General features: G+C 33.9%; 1 protein-coding gene across 1 annotated transcript; it reads left to right on the top strand.

Moving 5' to 3' along the window:
• Window positions 1-2,712: 2,712 nt before the first annotated feature.
• LOC116137521 (replication protein A 32 kDa subunit A-like) lies at window positions 2,713-23,545 on the top strand. Its single transcript, XM_031423224.1, has 9 exons — window positions 2,713-2,839; window positions 8,601-8,728; window positions 8,859-8,956; window positions 9,183-9,224; window positions 9,362-9,439; window positions 9,803-9,842; window positions 10,250-10,312; window positions 22,704-22,813; window positions 23,533-23,545. Exons 1-9 carry the CDS (start codon window positions 2,713-2,715, stop codon window positions 23,543-23,545), a joined length of 699 nt encoding a protein of 232 aa, XP_031279084.1.
• The last annotated feature ends 353 nt before the right edge of the window (window positions 23,546-23,898 follow it).

Here is a 23,898-nt window from a genome sequence, read left to right as displayed (position 1 = left end):
CTTTACTTTCCATTAGCAAAGCGCTAAAACCCATATTGTTTACTTGACGGAATTCCAAAAAGTAGATTAATACAGTTGATGTTTATAAATAAATATTTTTAAAATCCGTATTTTAGTCAATTTAGGGGTCAATAAATGATCCATCTTTACTTAGAAGACATGCCCAATAACAAAACTTTTGATTGGTGGTTCGGGTTTTGGTTACTATATATCCAGGTCTCAAGTTTAAAATAAAAGATCCAATCTTGATGGACATTGATGAAGATTTGATATGACATTAACTGATAAATGATATACTTAATTTTTCATCACTTTTTAATATATTAAAACGAAAGTTTTTAGAGGTATGGTAGTTTGCCTTTTTATTTTTCATTTTTAGTATATTAACTTTATTTATTAATTTTATATAATTTTACAAATAAAATTTTCTAATCTCTTCATTTCAAGACTTCTTCATCAAACCTCGCAAAAACATATAAACACTCCTCACCCACTCCACCATCTCCACAAACAGGGGTGCAGCATAGTAGAGACTAGAGCCTAAGCCGAGCCACGGTCCGACTTGAATTTTTGAAAAAATTGTATTATCCTTCTTCCTTTGCATTCCAACTTTAATCTATTAAACTGGCGTTGCGCCAATTGATTAGTAACATATCAGTCACAATGTTATTTATTGTTGAACTAAATAAGGCAAATGCAAGTGCGCACACCCTTCAATTTTTCCCTTCTTTTGGCCTGTAATAAATCTTAATTGTGAGAAAATCATAGATTATTTTTTAAGCATTTTCTTTACCATCTATCATTCTATGAGGTGAGCCATATAACGTATTCGAATCTTGAATATCTATAACAAAAACAAGGCGAAAAACCTCATATAAGTGTGCATGCTTTAACCTTTGTTTTTTCGTTTTTTGGCCTGTAATAGATATTGATTGTGGGAAAATCATAGATTTTTTCAAGCCTTTTTTTTCACCCTGAAACTTAATACATAAATCCTAAACTCTAAACCTTAATAACTATAAATTAATAAGAATTTTACAATTCCTCATATTCAATGTGGTTTTAAGGGAGGAAAATAACTTGTGCTATCCAAACATTTATCTTCCTAAATTAAATAGTAACGTGTAAATCAATTGATGTGGTAAGTGATATTATAGATGGAAGTCAATGATAATTAAGTAAAATCTTAAGGTATGTAAATGGTTATTTTCAAACTGTAGGCGAGTGCAAACTAATGAGGTTTCTCACTTTCTCTCTAATGCCCAACCCATGGGCATCGGGTCAACCCAATTTAGATCTATTTATGTCTAATTCAAACATTAAAATTCAAATTTGGTTCATTTTCTCTCCCGCTTTATTTCTGGGCTAGATTCAGATCTATTTATGTATAATTCAAACATCAAAATTTAAATTTGGTTGATTTTCTCTCTCGCTTTATTTCTAGACCAAATTCATAATTTCAAATTCATTTATCTCTAATTCAAACATTAAAATTCAAATTTGGTGCATCTTCTATCTCGATTTGCTTTTGAACCAGAGAGACAAAAAGAGAAGATCTGATCAGATGAGAGAGAGAGAAACCTTCTCTAATCCCCAAACAATTCGCTACTTCCTTCGTCATCATTCGAGAATGTTTGGAACTGGAACCTAAAACACATGTTTGCTCCAGTTCCAAGTACATGGGAAAATCACAATACACCCCTATTAATCAGAAAAATGATAAATATCCCATGTGAAAATTATAAATACACCCCCAATTGTTTACAATAATTACAAAGAACTGCAATCACAACTTTCCACTAAACCCTAACCCTAAAATCATAAAAGAATTCATTTTGTTTCAAATCAAAAGACACCATGGCAAAACCTTCATGGCACCACTTCCTCCCCATCTAATAACAAAAACAACCCCATTTGAGCCTCAGATTCTTCTGCTTACTCCATGGAACACATCTAATCGTTAGAGGCTTTGCTTCGTGAAGCTCAATGGCGTTCTTTATATGGAACTAAACTTAGGGCTTCTGCAAATCGTAGATTGAATTTTGCGTTTTCCTTTTTTGCTTGTTTAATTGAATCATCAAATTTTCAAATGGTCCCCATATTTTTATAAAAATTTAATTTAGTTTGATTCCTGGTTCTAATTTTTGAGAACCAAACCGACCCTTATAGGCTCGATTGTGGGTATGAACCAAAACCTTGGGTACTGAATCTACCCTAAATTCTTGCACACCCCTAGGGAGAAGTGTAGAGTGTATGTAAAGAGGGATATGATGGTAATAAATTAAATTAGTTGGTTAATCTGGTTTACGGTAGTGGAAGTTAGTCATTCTATTTGGTAAAAATTATGGGTAATTAAGTAATATCCCTTAATTTAATCTAATTGGTATTTTACTGAACCGTATTAGACAGTCAAATTTGTCGCAATAATCCAAGATGGTGAAACAATTTTTAGAATTTACTGAAAAATATTTATTATTAGTTGTTCATAAATTTACTATGAAATTTGAACCTAAATAAAAAATAAAAAAGATCCATCCCGTACTAGATTTGGAACGATTTACCAGATCCCATGAAGGAAGAAGGGCTGGACTAACTATAGCCCAGCCCAAATCACACACGGGAAATTTAAAGCCAATTGGCGGGAAAAACCCTAAAACCATCAAAGAATTTTAATTCCTCAAACTAAAAGAATTTCGTGCTCTGATATTCAGAATGTTTTCAAGCATCCAATTTGACGCGACCTCCGCCTTCTCCGGCGGCGGATTCATGCCTTCTCAGTCTCAGCTAGCGGTTTCCAATCCTTCAGCAGCGAGAGTAAGTTTTTACTCTTCAATTATGTGTTTGTGTTTATTATTTCTTACACTTGTTGCTTGGTTTATGAAATTCGAGAACATTGAATTAATCATAGCTTGTTGACTATTTAGTGCTCGATAATATGTTAATCAAAGGAGAGATCTTGTCGAGGCTCTCTTTACATGTTTTAGGTTTTGTTTAATTATCTGATTGCTGATAAACTGTAATGAAATAGACCAATTATGGAGCTTTTATTGTTTGATCTTTTGCAGTTTACAATGTAACCATTATTTTGTAAAGATTATAAATACAGAGTATCACAGCCTGTTGCAGGTGTGACAAATTTCCTAACTCCTCTGCTTTTAATTTTTCTTCTTGGTATCAGAGCATAACAATGTCTTCCGCTTCGTTGAATGTTAGTAACTTTGTCACTCTCAGGCTTCGACCTGAAAACTACCCATTATGGTGTGAGCAAGTGCTTGCACTTGCTGAAAGTCAAGAGCTTACATATTTTCTCACAGGAGAAAAACCATGCCCAGCTGCTGTACTTCCAGCACTTGATGGTAACAACCCAACCGCTAATCCAGCATACAAAAACTGGAAAACAGCAGATCGTCTACTCAGAGGGTGGATTATTGGCACTCTTGTAGAAGAGGCACTCAGCCATGTTATTGGTCTTGATACCTCTGCATAAGTTTGGGCAGCACTCAAGGAAGCGTATGCCCAGTCTTCTCAAGAAAGACAATTTCAATTGAATCAGCAACTCACGTATATGAAGAAAACCCAGGAAGTGCCTCTCAACGAATATATTCGAAAGTTCAAAGAGGTATGTGACAGCCTTGCTGCCATTGGGCACATGGTTGCTGACAAAAACAAAGTTTTTTCATTGCTTATAGGACTTGGTGCACGCTATGAACCCTTCACTACATCAATGCTTAAACCACCAATGCCATCCTATAATGAGGTAATTTCTCTACTGCAAAGCTATGAAACAAGGCTGAATCTTCACTCTCCTGAATCGTCTCAATATACTGCCTTTTATGTTGACAAAAATGTCCCCAAATATGCACCCAAAAATCCCAAACCCACCAACAATTTTTCCTCCAAAGGAAGAGTCTTCATCCACAATTAAAAGCAGAGGAGTTGGGAAATTCGTCACACCTGCAATAGGTTGTGATACTATGTATTTATAATCTTTACAAAATAATGGTTACATTGTAAACTGCTATAAACAATGCTATAATCATGCTAACATTAATTACAAGATTTCACCAGATTTCACCAGATCATGGCTGTTATCACGCAAGCCTTTATCTACTGATTTGTTTCCATATTTTGCTATCATGCCAGAGTATTGCTGAGCTGTAGCTTCCAAGTCTTCATCCATAATTGTAGCCTCTATTTTATCATCCCCCCTCAAATTGAGCATTGTTGAAATGCACAATTTGTCACGTAGCAATTCTAAAGCTGGTTTTAGTTGAGGTTTTGTGAAGACATTGGCAATTTGAGACTGTGTTTGGTAACAAGTAACCCGAGTGACACACGTTCCCTGATATAATGGTAATCCACTTCAATATGCTTGCTTCTTGCATGGAATACTGGATTAATTGTCATGAACAGTGAACTCATATTATCACAGAACAGAATTGGAGCTTGAGATAGGGGAACATCCAGATCATGAAGGATGAAAGTGAGCCACATAATTTCAGCTACTGCTTGAGCAAGTGCTCTATATTCAGCTTCAGAACTTGACCTTGAGACTGTTGCTTGCTTCTTTGAGCACCATGAAATGATGTTGCTTCCTAAGTAGGTACAATAACTAATTGTTGATCTCCTAGTGACGTTGCACCTAGCCCAATCAGAGTCTGAGAATCCATAAAGATCAAGAGAACTGGAAGCTTGTATATGAAGACCAAGATTAATTATCCCTTTGACATAGCGTAGAATTCATCTTACCAAACCAAAATGTGACTTAGTAGGCGCATGCATAAATTGGGAGACATAATTCACACTAAAAGAGAGGTCTGGCCGTGTCAAGGTTAAGTATTGAAGGGCTCCCACCAGAGATCGATATGCATGAGGATCGGGATGCAAAGGGGAATCAGGGTCAGGTTTGGTTTTGGTACACAGTGGGGTTTTGATAGGTTTTGATTCATGCATCCCACTGCGTTCCAGGATGTCGACAACATACTTGGTTTGTTGTAAAAACAACCTAGTTGAAACGGTCGAAACTTGAATTCCCAAAAAATAATGGAGGACTCCGAGATCTTTCATTGCAAATTCTACATGTAATTTGTTGATGAAATCCTGTATTAAACTCAAAGAGGAACCTATTAATATAATATCATCAACGTAAAGTAAGAGAACCAAAGTGCCTTGATCGGAATGGCAAATAAATAGACTTGGATCAGTGGTGCTGCATTGAAAACCGTATTGTAGAAGGTAGGAGCTGAATCTGTCAAACCAAGCTCTTGGAGCTTGTTTAAGTCCATAGATTGCTTTGTTCAAATGACAAACTGAATCTGGAAAATTTGAGTCTTTAAAACCTGGGGGTTGCTCCATGAATACCTCCTCGATTAGAAACCCATGCAAGAAAGCATTTTTTACATCAAGTTGTATGATATCCCACTTTTTTACAGTTGTAATGGATAAGATCAACCGAATAGTTCCTGGCTTCACAATAGGTGAATAGGTTTCAGTAAAATCAATCCCAGGTAATTGATTATACCCTTTAGCAACTAATCTCGCTTTGAGACGTTCCACGTTGCCATCAGCTTTGAGTTTTACTTTGTAAACCCATCGGGATCCAACAACATTCATTGATGTTGTACGAGGCACCAAGTTCCATGTTTTTTGTTGTTGTAGAGCAGCAAGTTCATCAACCATTGCTTGTTTCCATCTAGAGTGTGAGAGAGCAGATTTAAGAGACCTTGGTTCCTTTGGTATTGAATCAAAGTCATGGAGAAGTGCATACTTGGAGTTTGGTTTTCGAACTCCCACCTGACTGCGTGTAATCATGGAATGAGGATTGCTTCCAGAGTTTTGAGAAGTTGGAGCAATTGTGGAGACAGAAGTAGTATTGTCAACAACAGAATTGGGTTCCTCAAAGTGTTCAGTGGCAGTGGACTGAGAGGGATTATCAGCAGTGATTGAATGTGAACCCGACACAAGATCACCTATAGTGATTGTTGTTTTGAGTTGAGCATTTGGTGTTAGTAGTGGTGCTTCTTCTGTAGGTTGAGTGAAATGATCTGAGTGCTCACAAGAGGAAATAGACCATGAGTCAAATTCTCGAAAGGTTATTGGTTGTATTCCAGCAGCTGTGTCAAAGAGAACATTGAAATTTTTGTAAGGTAAAGATGATTCATTAAAGATCACATGTCTGGAAACATAAAACCTTTTGGTTGATGGAGAATAACAATTGTAACCTTTGTGTCTATCACTGTAACCCATAAACACGCATGGTAGTGATTTGTTATCAAATTTATCCTTCTTAGAGTCCCATATGTATGGGAAACACCTTGAGCCAAAAACTCTTAAGGAGGAATAATCAGGATTCTTGCCATACAACCGATAGAAGGGTGAGTCCCATTGTAGTGTGGTTGTTGGAACACGACTGATTAGAATCATTGCAGTGGTAAAAGCTTCAACCCAGAAAATTTTAGGAACATTGGCATGAATTAACATAGTAATGCTGAGTTCTCTAATTACCCGATGCCTTCTTTCAACCATACCATTCTGCTCAGGTGTATAAGGACATGATAGTTGATGTTTGATTCTTGAATTTTGAAGATGTGTTTTGAATATGTGATTAACAAATTCTCCTCCCCCATCTGTCTAAATTATCTTAATAAGGCCAACAAATTGTCTCTGTACAAACTTTTCAAAGAGAATGAATTGATCATAGAAGTTTGATTTTTGCTTTAATGGAATTAACCATACAAACTTTGTGAAATCATCAACTATAGCAGCATAAACCGAAACTGATGCAAAGAGGTAAGAGGAGCAGGTCCCCATAAATCAATATGAACTTTCTCAAAAGGTGCAAAAGTTTTTGATTCAGATAAAGAAAAAGACAATTTAGATAATTTTCCTAATTGACAACTCTCACATATGGAATTGTCTTTATTGGAAATAGTCCTTATTAATGCTTTGTTTCGAAGATGAGCCACTGCAGCAGCTTGAACATGCCCGAGACGTTGGTGCCAGATGTCTTCTGAAGCAACCCGAAATCTAGAAGAGAACAAAGCCACTGGAGGTGCTCGAATTGCATACAAATTACCCCTTTTAAGCCCCCTCATCAGCACCTGTTGTGTCAACTTGTCCTTAATCACAAAATCATTATTAGAAAATTCACAAGTTACTAAATAATCAGATGTGAGTTCTCCAATAGATAATAGACTCCTTTCTAACTCAGGTACAAGAAGAACATTTCTTAGAACAATAGCAGACTGTCCAAACCCGAGTAGTGCATCACCAGTATGAGTTACTTTTAGAAATTCCCCATTTCCTAACATAACATGATCATTACTAGTATAAGGTCTGAGATTATATAGGTTACCTTCATTAGAAGTCATATGTACTGATGCGCCAGTATCTGATGTCCATTCCTCATGGTGTGCCTCAGAATTAAGTTGCAAGGCTGTGAATGCTTGAGGCAAGTTGTCTGGTTGAATAGAATGATTGAACCTATACCAGCAACGGATAGCAGGGTGTCCTTTCTTGCCACAAATCTGACAGGTGATGTCCCTGTGATTCTCTCGACGAGATGCGTTTGAAGAAGAGCCATTGCTGAAGTTTTTGTTGGGCTGATTAGCAAGGATGAAGCCTCTTCCTTTGGAGGAAAAATTGTTGGTGGGTTTGGGATTTTTGGGTGCATATTTGGGGACATTTTTGTCAGCATAAAAGGTAGTATATTGAGACGATTCAGGAGAGTGAAGATTCAGCCTTGTTTCATAGCTTTGCAGTAAAGGAATTACCTAATTATAGGATGGCATTGGTGGTTTAAGCATTGATGTAGTGAAGGGTTCATAGCGTGCACCAAGTCCTGTAAGCAATGAAAAAACTTTGTTTTTGTCAGCAACCATGTGCCCAATGGCAGCAAGGCTGTCACATACCTCTTTGAACTTTCGAATATATTCGTTGAGAGGCACTTCCTGAGTTTTCTTCATATACGTGAGTTGCTGATTCAATTGAAATTGTCTTTCTTGAGAAGACTGGGCATACGCTTCCTTGAGTGCTACCCAAACTTGTGTAGAGGTATCAAGACCAATAACATGGCTGAGTGCCTCTTCTGCAAGAGTGCCAATAATCCACCCTCTGAGTAGACGATCTGCTGTTTTCCAGTTTTTGTATGCTGGATTAGCAGTTGGGTTGTTACCATCAAGTGCTGGAAGTACAGCAACTGGGCATGGTTTTTCTCCTGTGAGAAAATCTGTAATCTCTTGACTTTCAGCAAGTGCAAGCACTTGCTCACGCCATAATGGGTAGTTTTCAGGTCGAAGCCTGAGAGTGACAAAGTTACTAACATTCAACGAAGCGGAAGACATTGTTATGCTCTGATACCAAGAAGAAAAATTAAAAGCAGAGGAGTAGGGAAATTCGTCACACCTACAACAGGCTGTGATACTCTGTATTTATAATCTTTACAAAATAATGGTTACATTGTAAACTGCTATAAACAATGCTATAATCATGCTAACATTAATTACAAGATTTCACCAGATCATGGCTGTTATCACGCAAGCCTTTAACTACTGATTTGTTTCCATATTTTGCTATCATGCCAGAGTATTACTGAGCTGTAGCTTCCGAGTCTTCATCCACAATTGTAGCCTCTGTTTTATCACCATTGACAGTGAAGCTTATAAGTGAAGCTTCGCAGTCGGGTGATGACAAATCAAATTTTGTGGTCAACGGCTCAGAGGTCACCAATGTACTAATCCTGTGACCCTCTCATGACACTTTACATATTATGAATATATAAAACGCTTGAGAATTTAGTTTTAATATCGGAGATATATAGTGGGATTTATCATTTTTTTTAAATAATAGTGTTGATCTAGGTTACGTTGGTTGGAATAGTGTTCAGCAAAGAAGAAAGGGCTTCTGATGTTACTTTCACTCTAGATGATGGAACTGGGCGAATTGTATGCAAAAGATGGTAATATATGATTTGCAATATAAATGTAGTTGATGTATGCTTTTGTTATTTAGTTAGAACTTCTGAAATGCTGTTTTTCTTCTTGGAGTATAAGTCAATGTAATTGATGCTTTCAGGGGAGAAAAAACACAAAGTGAACAATGCCTATATGTATTCCAGAAAATTTTAATTCCACTTCAAATCATGCGTATTTTTAGTTTTGATTTATGCTCAATTATTTTAATAGGGCAAGCGAGGTTTTCGACACAAAGGAAATTGAGGCTGTGGAGTGAGACTTTTTCTTTAATTTTTTGTCTGTTTCTATTTTTATATTGTCAAGTTTTGCAAGTTTTATTTATGATTTATGCCATGATTATATGCTATAACATCAAAATGCTCTTCTGATTTTTTTCAACTTTGAAATAGAGATGGAATGTATGTTCGTCTCAATGGGCACTTAAAAAGCTTTCAAGGCAAAAAGCAGTTAGTTGCCTTCTCTGTGAGGTATGGACATGAAATAGTTTGGCTCTGTATATATATTGTGATTGAACTGTTTTCTTGATCAAGTAGTAATGTTTTTGTAAATTTTTTCTATTAAATATGCTGTTTATTACCTCACATACCTCATTAACTCTTTTGACTAGCTGTGTTACTTCAATTTACATTTTTTATGTTTCAAGTGAAGCAAGGAAATTTGGTGATGGCTTTTACTGATTACTAACCAGTTTGAAAGTTGTCTTTATACTGTGATGTACATTTTATGTGCAATGGAATGATAAAGATGGAAATACATCAATGCTGATGGAAGAGATACACATACTTCTCTTCTGCATCGGATGTCCATTGCCTATCCTTTTTTCTCTGCAGTTCCATCTTTTTAGTGGCTACGAGTTATGAAGCAAATCAGGTAAGGGAGGAAAAACTGTCCTTATTGTTATTTAGAATTGGATTATGGATCCCTTTTGCTTTGTTTGTGTTTGACCTGGATATATGTTATGATGGCAGTTAAAACAAGGGTTCTACGTGCTGATAAACTGAACCAGAGACTTTGTATGTTCTTTCTGTATCCTTCTTGCTACTAGGCAGGATTTTCATGTTTCTAACCTCTTCCATTTCCTCAAATTTTAATCTAGACAAATATGAGTTTCCTTAACTTCTTACTGATTTTTCTGTTTTTATTATTACTCGTTATAGAAATGCAACCAAAGTCACATTTTTTTAAATCATCCAAATGCCCCTTCACACTCAAGAATAAAGATTTAACTAATACGTTTTTCATTTTAATATTCTAAAGTTGGCATTTATGTCTTCCAGTTTCTGGAGGAGCTGTGTGATTTTCAGATGCTTGGAATGTATGATGCCTTTCGAACTCTTGCGGTTTGTTTCTTCTTGATGCTGTCTTTATTTTGTTCATGGGAACATAACAATACGTGAATTGCATCATGTTTAGATTTAGTTACTAGCAAAGAAGCTATAGCTTAGTTTGAATATTGTGAGAGAAATGACTTTAGATTGGTGGCAATCCTATAAGCTTGCAATACGATTTGGGATAATATAGATATAAAGTAGATTAGAGAATACCTTAGGCTGTAACATTAAGAAAATTATGTCAATTACAAAGTTTTGATCTTAGGGTTTTGATCGATTATACTAGGAGACTTCACAAATGTTTTGTGAGATCTACAGTCTTAGATGCAGAATTAATAAATCAATATTTGATTAAACTTCTAGAATGCATAGGTGAAAAGTCCTAAGAAAAATGAAAAATTGCTCTTTTGCCGTATTATTGGGAGGTAGGATTAATTATGTGTACCGCAAGTAGGATTAGTTAAAATCTTAATTGAGATTATGTTACGTAAGTTAATAGGAACCAAAGGTCACCATTGTAGAATATTAAGACAAATTTACTGGACAAAGTTTAAGAAAATTAACAAGTGAATTCCTTGGATAGCTTGATGAACGTTGAAAAAAGGATGAATATTTAACTTAACTAGGAATTGAGAAAAACAAATTCATATAGAATCAATTTAGACTAAAGGTTATGATTGTCACTCAAAGGTAGTAAGCGAACAGAAGAGACATTTAGCTTAACGGAAATCAATAGTAGAATAACAACACTATAGTTAGGCTTTACTTCTAGGAAACTTGTTAACTTATTTATGTTATAGTTTAGTAAGACTTTAGAATAATAGCTATCTTATAAGTCTATAGACACAAACTTACTTTAGGTTATAGTTATTTTCTTTAGGAGATAAAATAAGTTTTATTTATCTTGGTACGATTAGATTTATATTTTACTTAGGACAATCGAAGTAATTTATATAGTAGGCAAATGTCATAATAGCAGAAGATAAAGACCTACTAGGCAAAGTTGAAGACGAACAGAGTAGAAGAAACCTTTATTAGGCTCATTAAGGTCTCATATAAAGGTCAACAATTTTTTAATCTAAAATCCAGGGATAGAGTAACATTTATTCTTAAAAAACAAATTTAGACTATTGGTATTTGTCTTCACTTAATAATTCATATGAAAAACAACATTGAAAAAAAAAAAAAACATTTAGTTATGGGAATTTATCACTAGGTTAATTGCATTATGTTTAGATTTAGTTACTAACAAAGAAGCAATAGCTTAGTTTGAATAGTGTAAGAGGAATGACTTTAGATTGGTGGCTATCCTATAATTTTGTAATACAATTTAGGACAAGATAGATTTAGAGAAGATTTGAGAACCCCTTTGGCATAACATTAAGAAAAGTAGGTCTTATTACAAATTTTTAATCTTCGGTTTTTCCTAGATTCTACAAGAAGACTTCACAATCATGTGTAAGATCTTATATTCATAGATATAGAATTAGAAAATAAATATTTGATTATACTTAAAGAATGCATTGGTGAAAATGTAAAGGGAAAATGACAAACTATCCTTTTGCTAGATTAATCTTTAGGAGATACTATTACTTGTGTTAGATAAATTCTTATTTGAGATTATCTTATGTAATTTATATAGAAACCAAAGGTTATAGTAGAATATTGAGATGAATTTATTGGGAAAAGTTTAATAAATAATGGGTGAAGTCCTTGAATAGGTTTATAAGCATTTTATAAGAAAAAAAAAAGACTAATATTTAACTTAAAAACTAGGAATTGGTAAAAACAAATTCATGTAGAATCAATTTAGATTAAATGTTATATATTGTTGTTACTCATAGGTAGCAAGTGAACATAAGAAACATTTAGTTTTAAGGGAAATTCGATCGTAAAATAACCATATTATATTTAAGCTTTGCTACTAGTGTGCAAATATAATTATAGCAGAAGATAAAGACCCGCTAGGCAAGGTTGAAGACGAACCATCATAGATGAAGAAAATAGGCTCATTGATGTCTCATATGAAGATCAACAACTATGTAACCTAAAATCTAGGGATAGAGTAACATCGCTTTTTGTAAAACACAAATTTAGGCTATTGGTATTTGTTTTCACTTAAAATTCACATGATAGACATTATTAAAAAAATGCATTCAGTTTATATGAATTTAGCACTAGAATAATTGCATCATCTTCAGATGTAGTTACTAGCAAAGAAACAATAGCTTAGTTTGAATATTGTAAAAGAAATGACTTTAGATTGGTGACAATTCTAAAAGTTTAGTTAACAATATAGGGTAGGACAAATTTAGAGAAGATTAGAGAACACCTTGGGCTATATCATTAAGAAAAATAAATCAATTACAAATTTTTGATCTTAGGTTTTTGCTAGAATATACAAGAAGACTTCACAATCAGGTGTGAAATAATATAGTCATAGATATAAAATTAGAGAATCAACATTTGATTGTACTTAAAGAATGCATAGGTGAAAATGCATAGGGGACAAGACAAACTATCCTTTTGCTAGATTAATCTTTAGGAGGTATGATTACTTGTTAGATAAAATTTCATTCGAGATTATCTTACATAAATTATATAGAATCCAAAGGTCACCATGGTAGAATATTAAGATGAATTTTACCAGAAAAAGTTTAATAAAATAGCTAGTGAAGTCCTTGAATATGTTGATAAATGTTTTATAAGAAAAAAAAGACTAATATATAACTTAAAAACTAAGAATTGGTAAAAACAAATTCATGTAGAATCAGTTTAGATTAAAGTTATTGTTGTTACTCGGAGGTAGTAAGTGAACATAAGAAACATTTCGCTTAAGAGAAACCAGCTCATAGAATAACCATATTATATTTGGGTTTTGCTACTAGTATGCAAATATCATTATAGCAGAAGATAAAGACCCACTAATGCTTCATATGAAGATCAACAACTATGTAACCTAAATTATAGGGATAGAGTAACATTGTCTTTTATAAAACACAAATTTAGGATATTGGTATTTGTTTTCACTTAAAATTCACATGATAGGCAATATTTAAAAAAACATGCAGTTTATAGGTTAATTGCATTATCTTTAGATTTAGTTACTAGCAAAGAAGCAATAGCTTAGTTAAATATTGTAAGAGAAATGACTTTAGATCGGTGGCAATCCTATAAGTTTGGAATATAATGTAGGATAGGATAGATTTAGAGAAGATTAGACAACACCTTTGGCTATATTATTATGAAAAGTAGGTCAATTACAAATTTTTGATCTTAGGTTTTACTAGAATACATAAGAAGACTTCACAATAATGAATGAAATAATATAGTCATAGATTTAGAATTAGAGAATCAATATATGATTGTACTTAAAGAATGCATAGGCCAAAATGCATAGGGAATATGATAAATTATCATTTTATCAGATTAATCTTTAGGAGGTAGAATTACTCGTTAGTTAAAATCTCATTCGAGATTATCTTACATAAGTTATATAGAAACCAAAGTTCACCATGGTAGAATATTGAGATGAATTTACTGGAAAAAGTTTAATAAATAATTGGTGAAGTCTTGAATAGGTTGATAAACATTTTATAAGAAAAAAAATTAAAATTTAACTTAAAAAGCTTGGAGTTGATAAAAACAAATTCATGTAGAGTCGGTTTAGATTAAAGGTTATTGTTGTTAATCAAAGATAGTTAGTGAACATGAGAAACATTTAGTTTGAGGGAAGTCAAATAGTAGAATAGCCATATTATATTAGGCTTTGATACTAGGTTGTAAATATCATTATTGCAAAAGGTGAAGACCTGCTAGGCAAGGTTTTAGAAGAAACATTAGAGCAGAAGAAACATTTAATTGGCTTGTTGACGTCTCATATGATCAACAACTATGTATAGAGTGACATTTATTCTTATAAAACACATTTAGACTATTGATATTTACCTTCACTTAAAATTCATATGACAAACAATGTTGAAAAAAACATTCAGTTTATGAGAATTTAGCACTAGGTTAATTGCATTATGTTTAGATTTAGTTACCAGCACAGAAGCAATAGCTTAGTTTGAATACTGTAAGAGGAATTCCTACAAGTTTGGAATACAATGTAGGATATGATAGATTTAGAGAAGGTTAGAGAACACCTTTGGCTATATCATTAAAAAAAGTAGGTCAATTACAAATATTTGATCTTAGGTTTTTTCTAGAATATACAAGAAGACTTCACAATGTGAAATAATATAGTCATAGATATAGAATTAGAGAATCAATATTTGATTGTACTTAAACAATGTATAGGGAATATGACAAACTATCATTTTCCCAGATTAATCTTTAGGACGTAGGATTATTTGTTAGATAAAATCTCATTCAAGATTATCTTACATAAATTATATAGAAACCAAAGGTCACCATAGTAGAATATTAAGACAAACTTTACCAGAAAATGTTTAATAAAATAACTAGTGAAGTCCTTGAATAGGTTGATAAACGGTTTATAAGAAAAAAAAGTTAATATTTAACTTAAAAACTAGGTATTGATAAAAACAAATTCATGTAGAATCAATTTAGATTAAAGGTTATTGTTGTTATTTAGAGGTAGTAAGTAAACATATGAAACATTTAGCTTAAGGGAAATCAGATCATAGAATAACCATATTATATTTAGGCTTTGCTACTAATATGCAAATATCATTATAGCAGAAGATAAAGACCCACTAGGCAAGGTTGAAGACAAACTATCAGAGCAGAAGAAACCTTTAATAGGCTCACTGATGTCTCATTTGAAGATCAACAACTATGTAACCTAAAATCTTTGGATAGAGTAATATTATTTTTTTATAAAACACAAATTTAAGCTATTGGTATTTGTCTTCACTTAAATTTCACATGATAGACAATATTGAAAAAAAAATTCAGTTTATAGGAATTTAGCACTAGGTTAATTGCATCATCTTTAGATTTAGTTACTAGCAATGAACCAATAACTTAGTTGAATATTGTAAGAGGAATGACTTTAGATTGTTGGTAATCCTATATGTTTGGAATACAATGTAGGATAGGATAGATTTAGTAAAGATTAGACAACACCTTTGGCTATATCATTAAAAAAAGTAGGTCAATTACAAATTTTTGATCTTAGGTTTTTGCTAGAATATACAAGAAGACTTCACAATCATGTGTGAAATAATATAGTCATAGATATAGAATTAGAGAATCAATATTTGATTGCACTTAAAGAATGCATAGGGAGTATGACAAACTATCCTTTTGCTAGATTAATCTTTAAGAGGTAGGATTACTCGTTAGATAAAATCTCATTAGAGATTATCTTACATAAATTATATAGAAACCAAAGGTCACAATCATGCGTGAAATCATATAGTCATAGATATAGAATTAGAGAATCAATATTTGACTATACTTAAAGAATGTATGTAATATTCTCTCTAGCTAGTAATTCTTTGAGAAATATATGACAAAATCTATTAAACAATTTTTGTAAACATATATACATATAGGTATATAATGTCAAATCTGAAAGTTCTAATTTTCATTCATATAAATATATACACAAAATAATTGATATACTTTAATAAGTATAAAATAGTCTTGGACAGTGCTGCCAAAACTCCTTTGCTTCTTGACGTTCCACACGGCTGTAAATCATCTAGTACCTGCAAAACAGTAAAATAATGAAGTGAGCACTAATTGTTCAGTAAATAAACCAAATTGCACTACTGTTTTTCCTCCGTTACTTATATTCTGATTTTCCTTGTCTCACTTAATTTTTTTTGATATGTTGCATTCTTTTCTAATATTCTGCATTCTTTTATGATATTATAATTTGCTACTTACCAATGTGCAAAGACAATTAATAAAATTGTACATCTTCGAGTACATAAGAAATGCTAAATCATGCAAGTAGCATAATAAATATGCAGAATAATAAACTTTTCTGAGAATAAACTTTCTTTTCTTTTTTGTTTTTTTGTCTCTTATGTTGTATTTCTTTCTTTTCTTTTCTGTTTTCTGTTTCTTATTCTGCTTCTTTCTTTTCTTTTCTGTATTCTATTCTGGTTTGTCGATCGGATTAGGTTGAGGCATAGATTTGAAACCCTGGTTGTGTGAGTGTATTTTGAAATTCTTTCTGGGTACAATCTTCATCTACATGCACTGTTGAGGGACTGTACTAATTCTGTTCTGTTGTTCTGAGATTGCTCATTGATGGCGATGTGCATGTATATATTTTCTGCTAGGTACAGTCCTCATCTACATGCACTGATGACAGACTATACAAATGCTGTTTTTCTATGTTGAGGTCGCTTGACGGTGGCATGCATGTGAGAATTTTCTTCATCTCTGTCACTCACGGGTTCTCTATCGCAACAACCTTCTAACATATCATGTAGAAAGAGAATAGAGTAAGATTCTATACATTTTTCTAAATAAATTTCCAAGCTATGTAAATTCTACACTTGCATTCTTTAGTAAATGAGAAAATAAAATGTGCATGTTAGCTTAAAAAAGAATCTATAAACCATTCTCTTTTCTCATTATTTGCTAACATTTTCTTTAATATTTTTATTTACCAAATCAAGGTTATATATAAATAAATCATAAGCATGATTAAGCCCATTTTTTGATAGAATTCATTATGATATATTGATATGTCATGACATATTCTACCATTTTCTATTATCAACAATGTCATATCAAAATAACACTTTAACTAGTATGCTATTCAGAAAGTAGTTAAAGTTAAAGTAACTTGAACCAAACATTAAGGGCCATCTCTCATTGAACTAACATAATCAAGTGATATTCTAAATTTTGGCACAACAAAATGCGCTTTTGAATATTAAAATTTACACTTGGTTAAACCCAAAATAATCTTTCTATCTCAATTCTTGTATTTCTCTAACAATTTCTTTAATAGGGTTTAGCTAACTGATGCATGCATTTTCTCTTTGGATTTTCATCAAACAATTCATATGCACATGCAACTATTAAGTTGGCTACACTTTCATATCTCTCTAAATCCATCAAAATTTGAGCAAAACTCCCTAACTATAGCATTAAACTTGGCCGTTTTCAACAATTCTCTATACTTCAAAATTCTATCACTAATTCTTTTATAATTCTACCAATTCATCACATACATACACTACTTCTTATAGTTGGAAATTACACATTATTCAACATAAAAAATAATCAACAATTCTCACATACAAACATGCAAGAATCATTTTGCATAAGTCTTGCTCAAATCAAGGCTAAAATTAGGTTTACTTACTTTGAATGTGTGATATTTGCTAAAAGTCTCTTCCTCTTGGACCTATATCATATAAAAACCATAAGAATTTAAAACTTTGAATGTTAATCACACACCTTGTGCTAGAATTTTACCTTTGGATGCTTTAGGATTGAAAATCTACAAAAAATCCAAGCAAATCCTATGATTTCCCTTTGGAATTTGGTGAAGAAATTTGAGAGAAAAAGGGGTGAGGGTGGTGTGTACAAGGGCTGAAAATAGGTTAGGGTTTCTTCTAATGAAACCTTAAATCTAATAATATATATAGAACAAGTTACATCCACGTTGAACCCCAGAATATGGAGCTCGCTGCACTAGTATTGATCTCCTCAAAGATTACACTTTACAGAAGAATCTTCTTCACTGATATTCCCAGAAAACAAACACTCACTCACTTCCCTATATCCCGCAAATCCTAATAAACCCTAGAGTGTTCTATAACCTTCAAGGAACCCCTGCCCTCAAATATAACTCTAGATAGATTCACACAGAGAAGAAACCCAGAATGAGTATGAAACCCTAACCCAGACCAAACGAATTTTACAGAGAAAACGAAACGAATACCTAAACTCGATTGCCCTCAAATGAGTGAATAGTCTCCTTTTATACTGTTGACTTCTGAATGCATTTGAGCCGTTGGATTCTCTTTATCGTTGATGGCTGAGATTCATTTGGAATAATGAACAAAACGACAGTGTTTTGTTTCCTATTAAACGACGTCGTATGCTTCATTTATTTAACATCACTCAAAGGTAGTAAGTGAACATAATAAACATTTAATTTAAGGGAAATCAATAGTAGAATAGCCACCTTATGTTTAGGCTTTGCGATTAGGCATCTTGTTAACTTTTTTTTTGAATTAGTTTAGTAAGACTTTAGATTGACGGCTATCTTAAAAGTCTATAAACACTTACTTACTCTAAATTATAATTATTTCTTTAGGAGAGAAAATAAGTTAGGTTTATTGTAGGTAAGATTAGATTTATTTTTTACTTAGGACTATTAAATTAATTTATCTATGATGTAAATATCATTATAGCAGAAGATAAATACCTACTAGGCAAAGTTGAAAACGCACCATCAGGGTAGAACATACCTTTAATATGCTCACTAACGTCTCATATGAAGACCAATAACTATTTAATGTCAACTCTAGGGATAGAGTAACGTTTATTCTTATAAAATAAATTTAGACTATTGTTATTTATCTTCACTTAAAAATCATAAGACAAACAATATGGAAAAAAAGCATTTAATTTATGGTTTTTAGCACTAGGTTAATTGCATCATTTTTAGAGTTAGTTATTAGCAAAGAAGGAATAGCTTGGTTTGAATATCTTATAATCATGGATACTGAATTTTTGAATCAATATTTGATTTAACTTCTAGAATGCATAGGCAAAAAAGCACAAGAAACATTACAAACTCTCCTTTTACCACATTTATCTTTAGGAGATACGATTTGTCATGTGCGTGGAAATAGGATAGTTAATTTTTTTATCTGTGACTCTTGCATAGGGTTATATAAGAAGCAAATCTCACCATGGTAGAAGATAAGGAAGGATCTACTAGGCAAAATTTAAGACGAATAAACAATGAAGGAAAATTATTCAATAGGTTGATAAATGTCCCATATGAAGAGCCAGACAAATATTTAACCTAAACTCTAAGAATTGAGCAAAATAAATTCTTGTAGAACCTTGTTATATTAAAGTTGATTGTCATCCTCGAAAGTGGTAAATGAAGATAATGGCAAGAAACATTTAGCTTAAGGGAATTCAATAGTAGACTGACCACGTTATGCTTAGGTTTGATAGTGTGGTGCTACGTTCAAGCTTCAAAGATAGTACACTAATATTATATTAGAAGATAAAATATGTATATTTATAAAGACATAGAAGACGAAGTAAGATTTAGGGGTACTTAATCAATTTGATGTGTTTCAAAATGTGAGTTGTGAGTGTTTCATTTTATACTGATTGATTTTAATGAGAGCTTGAAATTGAAAGAAAGGTAGCTAAGAAAGGTGCCAAGAAAGTGTGAGAAAACGCGAGAAACTGAGAGAAAATAAGTCTGAATATTTCTGTGCAAAAAGTAACTAACGAATACTGTTACAAAAGTGTGTTAAAAAGCAAACTGACCCCAGTCAACAAGTCAACTGGTTAGTCAGACTAGAATTACAGATTTGGCCTTTGCCTAACTGAAATTACAGATTTATTCTAACATTCCCTTGTAAACTCAACCTCCACTGAAAACTTTCCAGCCATAATGATCAATAGCCCAATTTATTCATTCAGCAAACCAGAGCAACCAAAAACATTCATCATGCAGCATAATACCAGTAAACTCTCCAGTCACAATAATCATCAGTCCAATTTGATTTTTTTTTTTTTTTTTTTTCAGCACACCACAGCTCAATTTTATTCATTCAGCAACCAGCAACCTTTGTCACCAACAACCAAAACACCCATTCTGCAGCATAATACCATTGAAAACTTTCCAGCCACAATATGTCAGCCCATTTGATTTTATCCAGCAACCAGAACAATAAGCACTTCAGTTCTATTTACTTATTCACCAATCCAGAACACTCAGCCACATTCATTCTGCAGCACACAACAACATTCATTCAACAGTTCTCAAAAAAATTCAGCTCATGCTCCAGCGTAGCAGCACCAGTCGCAGCTCTCAAACTCAGAACAACACAAACTTTTCATCCAACACAGAACATTCATCCGCCATTATACTACATCAGGCAGCGCTTAAACTAAAAAAAAACTTCAACCAAAAATAACAAATCACTCACCTCCAGTCAAAGCACCAACAATCAACAGCATAAAAAAAATCAATCAGCACACCAGAAAAATTCTGCTCAACCAAACATATCAATTATTCTCCTCAGTCAAACCGAAACATATCAACTACTCTCTTCCAGTCAAACACAACCAGCACCAGTATATTTTTCAGTATACAAAGTAATATTAAACCTCCAGTCACCTTCAGCAAACCAGAACAATGAGCACTTCAGTTCTTAAAAAAAAACTCGCTCAATCAGAAACATATCAATTATTCCCTCCAGTCAAACCAGAAACATATCAACTACTCTCCTCCAGTCAAACACAACCAGCACCAGTATATATTTTTCAGTAAACAAAGTAATATATCACCTCCAGTCACCTTCAGCAAACCAGAACAATGAGCACTTCAGTTAAAAAAACTCTGCTCAACCAGAAATCAGCAAAAGTATTCAATTCACCTAGCAGGTATATCAGTAGGTGACTTTGAAATATCAGCAGGTGATTTTGAAAGAGAGACAGGAGCAGCTCGAATGGTGAGATTATCCCTCAAATTTTCAAACCTGGACATGGGAAGCTTTAGTAAATATATCAGCCTTCTGATATTCAGTAACACATACTGAACTTTAAGTTTTGGTTGTAACTTGTTCCCGCACATAGGCATCCAACTCAATGTGTTTAGTTCTTCCGTGAAAAACAGGATTTGAGCTAAGGATCCTGCACTTTGGTTGTCACACCATATAACAGGAACTTCACTAATTGGGAGACCAATTTCAGTAAATAGGTTGCAGAACCAAGTTATTTCAGTAGCTCCTTGAGCCAATGCTCTATACTCAGCTTCAGTGGAGGTAAAGAGCCCACTTTCTGTTTTCGGAAGTCCACTGCAGTATATATTACCCAGGAAAACACACACCCCGGTCGATCTCTGTCATGCAGACTGCTGGTCCAATCAGCATCCGTAAAACATTCTAAATTAAATCTCTGTGTTTTGCTAAAAAAGAGACCAAAATTCATGGTCCTTTAATGTATCGGAGCAGTCTCTTGCAGGCTTGCCAATGCTTTGGGTGGGAGCCTTCAAAAATTAGCTCAATTTGTTCACTGCATAATATATCTGGTTTGGACAAAGTAAGATACTGGAGAGCACCAACAGTGCTCCTGTATAGGGCTGGATTTTCATAGGATCACTATCATCCAAGGAGAGTTTAGCACCACCGACATAGGTGTAGAACATGGATTCAGTCAATCATATGGTTTTAAACCAGAGATCCTTAGCTATCTTTCTTGACTCTATGGAGACCAAATTCATCTCGCGAAACTTCAAAACCAAGAAAATATTTTAAAGACCCTAATGTTTTCAAGGCAAACTGAGTATTCAGGTGTTGAACAGTTTCTTGAACCAATTGAGGATCATTACCGGTAAGTAGAATGTCCCCACATAGACTAACACGTACAATATGGTGTTCTTATTTTGGTAAATAACAGCTAGGATCAGCAATTGAGGACAAAACCCCATTCAAGAAATGCCTTTTTCAACTTATCAAACCAGGCCCTAGGGGCCTGTTTAAGACCATTAAAGCCTTGGTTAAACGACATACATGATGGGAAATTTTGAGCTAGCAAACCCTTCAGGCTAAACCATATACACTTGCTCCGTAGATCTCTATTGGAGATGCATTATCAACATCCACTTCTGAATATCCCAACCATACTCACAGCCAAAACCAGATTACTCTAATAGTAGGGGATTTTAAAACAGGACTAAAGGTTTCTAGGTAATCAACCCAGGTGTTTGCTGAAACCCTTAGCTACCAGCCTTGCTTTAAACCTCTGAATAGTGCCATCAGGATTATGTTAACCTTAACACCCACTTACAACCGACAGTATGCATATCTAAAGTGGCTGGAATTAATTCCCGGTATGGTTAGCCATCGGCATCAAACTCAGCTTGCATTGCAGCTTTCCAAGATGGATGAGAAAGAGCCTCTGTAACTGTAGTTGGTTCCTTAGAATCCATAGGAGGAGGTTACTAAAGCTGTGTTGTGTGCCCTAGCTTTGACCTGGATCATGGGGTGAATGTTTTCTGCTGAACAACTGCTGAGGATAGATAAACTCAACTACCAGTGGAACAGTATCAAATGAAGTATTGATGGGAGAGATTTGGTGAAGAGATGGGAGAAACATTAAGGTATGGGCTGTATTTGGGGCTGTGTTTGGTGCTCTGTTTTGGATGTAGAAAGGTAAGACCTGCTGTGTTGGGGGCTGTGTTTGGTGTTCTATTTGGATGCAGGGGAAGCTAAGACCTGTTGTGTTTGGGGCTGTGTTTGGTGCTCTGTTTGGGGCTGTGTTTGGTGTTCTGTTTTGGATGCAAGGGAACCTAAATATGAGATATGGATTCAGGTGAGAATGTTGACTGAGAATTAGACTGAAATTGTATGGCGAACAACCAGAGGACAGACATTTAGTGGGCTGTTTGTGAGAGGAGTTTAAGGATGGAAGAGGTACATCCAAGCATTATAAAGAGGAGGATTTGATGAGTTATTAGAAGAAATAGGAACAATAATAGGGCAGGAATGTTTAAAAGGAAAATCAAGTTCATCAATTTAGCACCTTTGCAAATGTAATCCTGCCAGAAACATCTAAGCATTTGTATCCTTTATGATGCAGACTATAGCCAATGAAAGTGCATTGGAAGTATGGAAGTTGAATTTGTGTGAGCTATATGGCCTAAGAAAGGGATATACAGCACAACAAACACTTTAATATCATAATAATTGGGATTCTTATGAACAATATCTGAAAAGGTGACTGATTAGACAGCACTGGTGAAGCAGCCTATTTGTGAGATTGGGGGCAGTTTGGAAAGCATGCCACCAAAATTTGAGAGGCTACTAGCTTGGGCAAGTAGAGTCAAGCCTTGTTCTACAATTTGTCTATGTTTCCTCTCAACCCTTCCATTTTGTTGATGAGTGTGAGGACAGGGGTGCCTAAAATGATTCCATGAGTTTTAAAGTAAGGTACTAGACTTCTATATTCCCCACCCCAATCAGTTTGATCACATTTGGAGTAGTGTCAAATTGTCATTCACTAACTTATGAAACTGTTGTAAATCTGTATAGGTTTCAGACTTAGCTTTTAATGGAAAATCCATGTAAACCTACTGTGATCACTCAAATTGTATGTATTATTTGAAACCTTCAGGTGTAGGTACTGGAGAAGGTCCCCAAAGGTCAGAGTACACGATATCAAGTGCTTAAGGGCCTGAAAAGTAGACCTAGGATCACGGACTGGTGTAATTTACCATACTGGCAGGCTAGACGAAGAAACAGAATTTGTGACTGAATATGGTAGATTCAAGTCCTTAAGGATTTTAGTAAAAGCTGAATGTTAGGATGTCCTAATCTATTGTGCCATAACATAATATCAGTTTTTTGAACAGGAAAAGATTCAAAAGTATGACTTTATTTACAGTTACAGCATCAGAA

This window comes from Pistacia vera, unplaced genomic scaffold, assembly GCF_008641045.1.
Source record: "Pistacia vera cultivar Batoury unplaced genomic scaffold, PisVer_v2 Contig329, whole genome shotgun sequence".
NCBI lineage: Eukaryota > Viridiplantae > Streptophyta > Magnoliopsida > Sapindales > Anacardiaceae > Pistacia > Pistacia vera.
Note: the sequence above shows the minus strand (reverse complement) of the source record. Positions and strands in the feature narration are given on the sequence as shown.

What these genes read in the sequence shown, in the direction of transcription:
- LOC116137521 (XM_031423224.1), top strand. Translation starts at nt 2,713, where the DNA reads ATGTTTTCAAGCATCCAATTTGACGCGACCTCCGCCTTCTCCGGCGGC. An exon ending in TTTTTACTCTTCAATTATGT is followed by an intron (nt 2,840 to 8,600) that starts GTTTGTGTTTAT and finishes ACTGAGCTGTAG; the next exon opens with CTTCCGAGTCTTCATCCACA. An exon ending in ATGCCTTTCGAACTCTTGCG is followed by an intron (nt 10,313 to 22,703) that starts GTTTGTTTCTTC and finishes ATTTGGATGCAG; the next exon opens with GGGAAGCTAAGACCTGTTGT.